This window comes from Musca autumnalis, unplaced genomic scaffold, assembly GCF_047663935.1.
Source record: "Musca autumnalis isolate F117 unplaced genomic scaffold, ASM4766393v1 scaffold_1, whole genome shotgun sequence".
Classification (NCBI taxonomy): Eukaryota; Metazoa; Arthropoda; class Insecta; order Diptera; family Muscidae; genus Musca; species Musca autumnalis.
Window position 1 is genome coordinate 189,410,090 of NW_027411644.1, and position 10,757 is coordinate 189,420,846.

At 36.0% G+C, this 10,757-nt stretch overlaps 1 protein-coding gene across 1 annotated transcript; it reads left to right on the forward strand.

Annotated features, from left to right (window-relative positions):
- Positions 1 to 1,992: 1,992 nt before the first annotated feature.
- LOC141389960 (uncharacterized) lies at positions 1,993 to 2,700 on the forward strand. The gene has a single exon (XM_073962280.1). It carries the CDS (start codon positions 2,008 to 2,010, stop codon positions 2,698 to 2,700), a length of 693 nt encoding a protein of 230 aa, XP_073818381.1. The 5' UTR covers positions 1,993 to 2,007.
- Positions 2,701 to 10,757: the final 8,057 nt, after the last annotated feature.

Genomic DNA, 10,757 nt, shown 5'->3' on the forward strand with positions numbered 1-10,757 from the left:
TTTGCTTGGAAACCGCAAGCCCTATCGAAATGAAAGTAAAGAAAGGGTTGTAGCAGTGAAAATTTTCTACAAGATGGTTTTTATGCTGTTTTCGTGGGTATTACCATTTTTGAGATATAGAAGTTCAAATTTTGACAATTTACTGACTGTATCGTCTCCTTATAAAAAAAGGTTATGACAGCAATTTCCCAACTTAAACTTATATATCTCAAAAATGGTACAACGTAGGAAAAAATTTTGAAAACCAATCTTGTAGACAATTTTCACAGCTATAAGATTTTCTCTAGTCACATTGCAAATCGTGAAAACCTAACAAAAAAACCTAAAAATGTGACCTGAACTTCTATATCTCAAATCAAATGAAGGTCAATCCCCTAGAGAATTTTCACAGCTATAACATTTTCTTTAGTCCCATTTCGGTAGGACTTGCGGTTTCCAAGCAAAATCGCAAAAAACCTAAAATTAACCTAAAAATGTTAACATTGACCACGATTTATTTAAAAATCCCTCCAGCGATGTATTCTTGTTTTTGGAATTTTCTCATCTATGAACATTGCTGTTTCAGAATCCGGGAAAACTTCCCAGATGTTAGAGGGTTTCATTCAAAGTTAGTTTAGTTGTAGGGTGGTTAAGGTGGTTGAACTTCTAAATCTCAAAAATGGTAAAACTAACGAAAATAACATTGATCTCAATCTTGTAGAGAATTTTAACTGCTACTACATTTTCTTAAATATCATTTCGATAGGGCTTGCGGTTTCCAAGCAAAATCGTTAAAAACAAAAGAAACCTAAAAATGTGGTCTGAACTTCTATATCTCAAATATGGTAAAATCTAGGAACAAATCATAACGGCCAATCATCTGGAGAATTTTCACAGCTACAAAATTTTTTAGCCCCATTTCGATAGGACTTGTGGTTTCTAAGCAAAATTGCGAAAACCTAAAATAAAACTAAAAATGTGATCTTTGACCGCGATTTATTTAAAAATTACTCTAGCGATTTTTTCTTGTTTTTGGATTTTTCTCATCTATGAATATTGCTGTTTTTAAATCCGTGAAAACTTCCCAGTTCTAAGCTGTTTTCATTCAAAGTTAGTTAGGGTGTACCATGCATTACATTGATTAATAGGGGGCCATACAGTTAGTACATTGTCCCAAATTGAAATTCTATATCTCAAAAATGGTAAAACCTACGAAAATTACATTGAGGTCAATCTTGTAGAGAATTTTCCAAGGAAAATCGTGAAAACCTAAAAAAGCCCTAAAAATGTGGACTTTGACCGCGATTTATTTGAAAATCCCTATAGCGATTTTTTTTGATTTTTCTCATCTATAAACATTGAAGTTTCAGAAACCCCAAAAACGTCCGAGGTGTAAGTACCTTTTATTTAAATTTAGTTAAGGCGCACCGTGCGAATGTACATAAACCAAACTATAGTCTTTTCTGAACAAAAATGAGAGCCGTACCTAAAATTTTCTGAGCGACATTTCTGCAGATCATTTCGAAGCTGGTACTTTTATAGTGGTTCCTAAAATAAGCGACGAAAAGGACATTGAAGTAAGCGAGTTAGAAGGTCGAAATGCTCTACGAAAACAATCCTCATTTGATTTGACTGAAGACATGTCATCTCACAAATAAGCTAAAACAACAGTTAATAATTACGTCCATAAAATACAGATTAGTATTATTTGTTGAATCGTAAAATTTAACCAACCGAAATAGATTTAGCAAACCAAAATGTACTAAACAAGTAATAAACATTATAAATATAGCATTTATTAATATTTAATTCATATAAAAAAGTAGCATATTAACTAGGCTTCCGGTTTTGATAGGCTGATCGGAGTAAGTACAATAAATTGATTATGATTTGATATATTCATAAAGTGATAATTTTATGCATTCCATTCCAACGCTTGTTCTGTTAATCATATAAAAGAAGCCGCTGTCGGCGATAACAGGTCATATTCAAACGAAAACATTTTCAATCAACTACAAAGAATCAACAATGCGTGCCTTCATCGTTTTGTGTTTGGTGGCTGTTGCCTGTGCCGATAAATTGGGTTACAATTATCAACCAGTTGGTCACTCTTCATCCGGATTGTCTTTCACACCTGGTACTGGTGGTGCCAGCAATGTTGCTCCCAGCTATGATGGCGGTTTCGAAGGTCAAGGTTCTAGCGGAGTTGGCTCGGTTGCCCCACAAGCTGTACTCGAAAAGGAATTCTACACGTTCTCTGCCAACGATGCTGATTTCAATGATGGCGCTAGCTCTGACCAATATGCCAACTCTTTGAAACAAGGTCTCCGTGTCATATTCATCAAGGGCCCCGAAAACAGTGGTTTAGAAGATGCTGCTTTGGCTTTGGCTAAACAAGCTGCTCAACAAGAAACCGCCATCTATGTTCTCAACAAACAAGCCGATCTCGCTGGTTTGGCCAACAAACTTAACAACATCAATACCGGCAACAACAACAAACCCGAAGTTCACTTTGTCAAATACCGTACTCCTGAAGATGCTGCCAACGCTCAACGTGCTATCCAAGGTCAATACGATGCCTTGGGCGGTCCATCTCACAGCATTAACGGTGGTGTTGCTCCAGTCATCAACTTTGCTTCCCAAGCTCCCGTTGCTGTTGCCCCCGCTACTTCTGCTCCTGGCGCTGCTTACTTGCCAGCTTCAGTCTTCCGTCGTCATTAAGAAGGAACGCATATAGTTACATATCCTCAGACTGATATGTTTAGTGATAACTATTATTGTTGATTTGTTTTAGGTTAATAAATTGTTGAAATTAAATTTTTAAAAAGTTTTTGATGTTTTGATTTGGGTGTGTCTTACGACACCGACGTTTTACATGTCTGAAATATGGGTTTTTTCCATCGTTGAAAAGTTGATGTTGCCTGACCTGGGAATCGAACCGCAGATTTTGTGAATGCAAGGCTAGTTTGCATATCACTGCACGATGTGCAAATCGTATACTCTGTTCGAGACGTAAGGTCTAACTGATGAATGTGCTATCCGAGGCATGCACTTGCATTTTACTTTTGAGTAGTGGATCTGATCTATAAATCGATGAAATATTACGAGATGCAAAGTTTGAACCAAATCAAGTTATCCGTTCCAGGATTATACTGCGCAAGAATCAACCAAACAAACAGAACCACAGATGGATAGTTGGATGAACAAAGCTAAATCGACTCGTTATTGTCTGAAACGGATTTCGCCTAAATATACATATAACAAGTAAAAAGGTATCAGTCAGCTTTGCCGACAGGGATATACCCTCAGATTATGTGAATTGAAACTTTCATCTACGGGCAGATCGAATGTATTTGGAGTCTTTTCTGAATTTTGTCTTTTTTGGAAGTGGACCACTAGTCATTTCAGTGGGTCATCGTATAACTTTTGGGTCGAACAGACCCTAAACTGCACTTAGACACAAATGTTTAACTTTTGTAGGGGAGGTACCCTAAGGAGAGGACCGATGCGGGCCGATATAAACTAAATTTAGACAAGATATTGGGAGATCCAAACTTTGGACAAAATTGGTTGTCCCGTTCAAGAGATATCGTGCATACTATTTTAGTGAAATTTTTTAATAATTGGGGGGGAAGTACCAGAAGTTGTGGGCCGGTATTGGCAATCTTCGAACTGGAACTAAGTTTGGACAAAATATGAAGAAGGCAAATTTTGAACCAAATCGATTGAGCAGTTTCAGAGTTATTGTGCTCTTTCGGGCTGTTTTCTGGAAAAACTTTTACCGTCGTAATTGAGGCGGCGAACGCAAGTTGCTTCAATATAAATCACAGAGATACGAGAGCAGGTCTTAAAGGGAACTTATCCGAAATTTTGTGTGGGAGGTACATGAAGAAGTGGACAAATATAGACCATATTTGAACCTGATCTATATCTGGTAGATATATTAGGATGTGTACAGTATGGACCAAATCGGTCTCTCCCTTCAAGAGTTATCGTGTGCCCAATTTTGCGCACAAGGCAGATAGGGCATATCTTCGAACTGAAACTAAGTTTGAACAAAATATTACCAAGTCCAAATTTTGGACCGAATCGGCAGATACGTTCCAGAGTTATCTTGCGCTCGAACCACTACACACGGTGTCATAGGGTCTTTTTAATCTTTCCTGATGAAACTTGTACCGCCGAATGGGGGCCGTGAATACAAGTTGTTACAACAAAAATCAAAGCGATTCGAGAGTAGGTCCTAAACTGAACATATCGGAAATTTTGTGTGGGAGATACCCGAAGGAGTGGACCGGTTGAGTCCATATTGGAACCTCATCTAAGTCTGGTAGACATTTCACGATGTGCAAAGTATGGACCAAATCGGTTACTCCCTTCAAGAGTAGTCGTACGCACAAATTTTCGAACATTTTCGAACTTTTGTGGGGAGGTACCGGAAGAAGTGGACCGATACAACCCATCTACGAACTTAAACTAAGTTTGGACAAAATATTACGAAAGGCAAATTTTGGACCGAATCGGTTAATCCGCTTGAGAGTTATCGTGTGCTCCAGCCAGTCAGACAGACAGACGGACATGGCTAAATCAACTCCAAATTGTCTGAAACAGATTTCGTCCAAATATACTTGGGGTGTAAAAACCATTATTTCGATGAGGCACATTTTGCCCGTATGAAAGTGTATATACCCACGTTAGCATAAATGCTGCTAATATCAAAGTTTATAATCCTCGTTAGCCCAATTTAACTGAATTTATGTTCATTTGCAGCACATTCCACATTTTTATTTTTCCCTCGGCAGGAAGTGCACAAGTTATCTTCTGATTTGTAGCCAAACACACTACATACTGTGCCACACTCACAAACTCATTTAGCACACAACTCACGGGTTTTGTAGACAGACACCCACCCTCTGTGGCATCGTAACCATTACTTAGTAATGAGTAAAGTAAGTATGAAATAACCCATTATTTTTGACTCTGTTGCTAATGCAGGAGGTACCTTGTTTACATTGTTTTTAGTTCGTTATTCGTTTCATTTGGCCCCCAATTTTTGCTGGCATCCTCATCCTTCAGTAAAATCATCGCAGTTCTGTGGTTAAGTATTATACTAAAACGAATGTTCTTTCTAAGCAACACCATTGGGCAAAACCAACAGACAACAGCAACATAGGAACAATTCTAAAAGTTGTGCATATTTCATTCATTTTGTGTGGTATAGGAAATTACATAGGAGTGAAGGCGTTTAAATGTGCCTATATTGACAGTTCATGGTAAATATGTTTACTATTCTCTTCCTTACAAAATACATTTAATTGGGTCTTATCGGTATATCAGGGTTATGTCACATTGAAAACCTGTGGTCAAAATTTCTGACATTGCAGCTAATTCGGTCAGAAATTTAACTAAATCCTTGAAAATACCTAAAATAGGGGGTTCTGACAAATTTGGGCTGTCTAAAATGCGAAGAAGTATTTTACCACTGTGTCTATATCAAAAAGTGATATGTCTGCAAAACAAGAGGCATAGCGTCCTATTGCAATTCGTTTGGATGCTAGAGTGATATAAATAGACGGACGGACCGAAGAACTGCTGGCCAGACATATCTATAAGGATCTTATGATATATTACAAACTCCATCCTATGGTAGAGGGTATAAAAATACGTATTCACTTATTTAGTAAAAAGGATTTTTTATTATTTAACTAAAAACCAGTAAGGAAAGGATCATAGTCGGGCGGGGCCGACTATATGATACCCTACACCACTGTGAATATGTAAAATGTATATAGGTGATATATATATGAATTTGAGCTGTTTTCTATATAATATGGTACACTTATTACTAGACAAAATTCCGTCACACATTCCAAGTTTCATAAAAATTGGTGTTTGGTGCAGCAAATACGTGAAATCGGGCGAAAATATATATATGGCCCGAGGGACTTACAGTGAAAGAATTCATCTACAAGGAAAGATCTACTCCGATAAATCCGATTGTTCTTCCAAAAAACTAAAGTCATTGCCATTTTTATATCAAAATGTTAGAGGTTTGAAAACTAAACTCAGTAGCTTATATTTAAAAAGTTTTTATTTTGATTATAAATTCGTAGTGTTTACTGAAACATGGTTAAAGCCTGAAATAAGTGATACTGAAATCTTTTGCGAAAATTTTCAAGTTTATAGGAAAGATAGATTAAACAAGGTTGATGGTGGTGTTTTAATTGCAGTTCACAATTCTATTTCATCTGAATTAGTTGTAACACCAGTGGCAACTTCTGATGAGTTTCTTTGTGTAAAACGGAATTACCTTGGGAATATAATCTTTGTAACTGTTTCTTATATTGCACCAAACTCGGCAATGACATTTATCTAAGACATGCCAATTTAATTCAAAGTGTTTCTTCTTTAATGCTTACTACCTCCGAATTAATTTGTATGGGTGATTTTAATCTTCCTCATATCTCATGGGTCCCTGGGGACAATATAATAGATTTTATACCTGCAACTATCACTGGAATTGACGATTTTTGGGATTTAATTTTTAGTCAATGTCTTTACCAAGTTAACAATGTTTTAAACATAAAGGATCGGGCTTTAGATCTAGTCTTTTCATCTACACTCAATGTTGCATTGGATAGATGCCTACCTATTGTAATGCCAGAAGATGTTTACCATCCTACACGTTCAGTTAACCTTCAACTACAAATTTCTAGACTGACCTCTAGGTCTAAGAAAAATATTAATCCTAAATTTAATTTTGGAAAAACAGATATTAATCGGCTAAAATCAATTTTATTAAATACAAGATTTGTTATTAATGATACGATAGATTTAAGCGTTCCTAATTTCTATAACCACCTTAACTCTGCCTTCGCTAAAACAACTCCAAAAGTTTCTGATCATGGCCCTCCTTGGTTCACATCGACGTTAAGGAGCTTATGTAACATAAAAAGTAGATGCTTCAAAAAATTTAAAAAAATTAACTCCACAGTGAATTACTCTAGCTATATTGTAGCCCGAAATAAATATAATTCTGCCAATTCTTATTTTTATCGGCATTATCTTGATAAAATAAGTAGGAATTTCAAAAATAACCCGAAAAGCTTCTTTAAATTTGTTAATTCTAAAAGAAAGGCTAATAATTTCCCAAGCTGTATGAAATTTGGTAGCAGAGAATGTTCGGATGAATCCGAAATCTCTAATATGTTTGCTGACTTCTTTCAGTCTTCCTACTCTTCTAAAATGCTAAATGAACAATATAACTATAGTATTGACAAGCTAAATCATCTACCTCATATTGTATTGTCTGAAGAAGAAGTCCTTGTAGGCTTAAAGTCGCTTCGTTCTTCAAACATACCCGGTCAGGTGGTGTTCCTACTTATATTCTTAAATCTTGCGCCAATGAAATTTATCAACCTCTTACAAAAATCTTTAATTATTCCTTAAATAATGATTACTTTCCAACTTTCTGGAGATCGAGCTTCATTATTCCACTTCACAAATCTGGTAATAGATGCTTTGTTGAAAATTATAGGTGTATAGCAAAACTTAGTGCTATCCCAAAACTTTTTGAACTTTTAGTTTCTCGAAGACTATCTCACTTTGTTAAATCTATAATTTTACCTTTTCAACATGGATTTATGAAAGGCAGATCTACAATTACTAATCTCACGGAGTTTGTAACTCATGTCTATAAAGGGTTTTCTTATAAACAACAGACAGACGTTATTTATACCGATTTTAGTAAAGCCTTTGATACCGTAGTGCACAAACATTTGCTTTATAAACTTGATATCATGGGATTTCCACAATCTTTATTCAATTGGATTTCCTCTTATTTAAGTGGACGCACCCAAAAAGTTTTATTTAACGAGTCATTTTCCAAGGACTTGTTCGTTTGTTCCGGTGTGCCGCAAGGTAGCCACTTGGGCCCACTTTTATTTGTACTATATATTAACATCTTCCTTCAGCTATACGTTACTGAAAAATTTTAATGTATGCTGATGATGTAAAGCTATTCTTTCAACAGAATTCATTAAGTAATTCAATATATCTACAATATTATCTGCACTCTCTTACTAATTGGTGTTACGCAAATGGGATGACTTTGAATCTTAAAAGGTGTAAAAAATTGTCCTTATTTAGATCACTTCCGTTTTTCTCCAATTATTATATTGGTTCACATCAATTGGAAAGTGTTGACTCTTTCCTAGATCTAGGTGTTTTACTAGATCATAAATTGCGCTTCAATTTGCACATTGATTCTTGTGTTAATAAAGCTAAATCGTTATTGGGTTTTATAAAACGTTGGTCTATAGAATTTGATGACCCATACGTTACGAAACGTTTGTTTGTTAGCCTTGTCCGCCCAGTTCTGGAATATGGTTGCATTCTATGGAGCCCTTATTACAAATCATACTCTGATAAGATTGAGTCGGTTCAAATCCAATTCCTACTGTTTGCCCTGCGTAGTCTGCACTGGGACACGACCGCGCCACCTCCACCTTATGAAAGTCGTTTAATGTTAATTGATCTTCCTACTCTTGAAAAAAGAAGATTTACACTAAGATCGCTATTTTTTATTAAACTGTTACGCGGCTTAATTGACTGTCCGTACTTGATAGGAGAAATAAGCAAAAATCGACTCAGAAAGTGATTACATATATGTATATCCCCAAAAGGATATATTTTTGCTCATTCCGATATCTTGCTTCTTCTTAACTTCGAATTTGATGTATTATAACATAATTTAACTAGTTGATAACACCGGGTTTTAAACGCTATTTTATTCTCATGATATGCTCTAGCCTACGCAAACGTTTAACTCGATATTTTTACTATGTCATTGTCGTTGTATTAGCGGTGCCACAAGTCATTCATACCATGTCGATGATCAACGTCCGCGCATATTGGCAGATCATAAGAAGATATTTTTTAAAGCATATTCATACCAACTCATCGGAACCCTACATTAAAGCGGGTAGTAACTTCGGTGGGATAAGGAAACAGGATACTGAGGTCCGTTTATCAGTAATGTCTTTTACAACGGCCGAACTTTTTATACCCTCCACCATGAGATGCATTGAAATAAAATGGAGCAATTAGTTTCCATTCTTTTATGAAAGTTTTAAGAAGCTATTCCGCTACACTATGGGAGGAAAAAGGTTTAATACCGAAACACCACGCTGCAGTCATTCAAATGTGCCAGTGCGTGTTGAACCTTCAAAGTTCTTAAAATCTGGAGGTATCTTCATCTAGAAAATATACTAAAACATGAACATATATGATCATTTCCTTCGTGAAGCTTTTTTCACATAGAGAATCCGAAATACTATGTTACAGTCACTACAGTAGACTAATCGTATCGTAAAACTTTTCAATGTCAAAACCAGTACTACAAAAATTCAGACATTTCAGTAAGATAATGTGGGTAAAACCTTCAGAAAACGAAATTCGGCAGGTTCCCATTCTATGGGGGATATAAGAAAATATGGACTATTTTATACCGACATGGAAGACGAAATAAACAATTTTCAGCAATTTCGATGGGATATTGAGGCCACAACCTTCAAAATACCAAAAATCGGGAGGTACCGTTCTATGGGCGCTGTATTAAGGCGTGGACCTGTACGACAAATTTCTGGGAGAAAGTTGTATTTCCCCAATGAAGCCTAAGTACCAAATTTTAACCATTTCGGAGGAATATTGAGGCCAAAACCTTCAAAATACCGAAAATCGGGAGGTACCGTTCTATGGGGCAATATGATGGTCTAGACCTATACCGACAAAATTCTGGGGCAAAGTTTTATACTTTAAATGAAGACTGAATACCAAATATCAGCCATTTCGGTGGATTATTGTGGACAAAACCTTAAAAATACCGAAAATCGAGAGGTACCTTTCTATGGGGGCTATATGGAGGTGTGGACCTATACCGACAAGTTTCTGGGGGAAAGTTTTATATCAAGTGAAGACTAAATACTAAATTTCAGCCCTTTTGGTGGATTATTGTGCACACAACGTTCAAAATACCTGGAAATCGGGAGGTACCATTATATGGGGGTAATATGAAGGCGTGGACCTATACCGACAAAATTCTGCGGGAAAGTTTTATACCCCCAGTGAAGACTAAGTACCAAATTTCAGCCTTGTTGGTGTTATAATGAAATTAAAACCTTCAAAATACCGAAAATCGTGTGGTACCGTTCCAGTGGGGTCAGTCTGTATCAAAACGTGGACCCATTGCCCATTTGCAATAGGAACCATCCTAGGAGCAATATATACCAAATCACAAAGCTCTATCTTAAAAATTGCGACCTGTATTTTGATTTCAATTTATAGGGTCTCCGTTGAATATTTTGATGTGTTACAAACGTAATTGCAAGTTTAATTATACCCTACATATTATGGTGCTATGCAAACCAATAACTAATTTTCAATACCAAACGTTCTAGGTGTAATACAAAATTCTAAACCAAATTTTGATTTCAAGGAAATAAAGAAAAAGTCTTCAGCACATTCTTCACAACGTTTGGAACTTCTTCAGTATGTTCCAAAGCTTATAATAGGTGGACCTATGGACACAACAATCCAAAATAATAATTCAACCTCTGTTGGTTAAAAAACAATTACGTCGAGAAGTCACAACCAGACTGCCAAATTTCAGATACCATGTATGTTTGTATGTAATAAACTTCAGAATGGTAGCCATGGTAACCAAAAATATAACTACTTCTTACAAAATTAATTTCAATATCAACTGCAAAATAAAACAT

Bases quoted from the DNA above. Each gene is read 5' to 3' on its own strand.
- LOC141389960 (XM_073962280.1), top strand. From the start codon at position 2,008: ATGCGTGCCTTCATCGTTTTGTGTTTGGTGGCTGTTGCCTGTGCCGAT.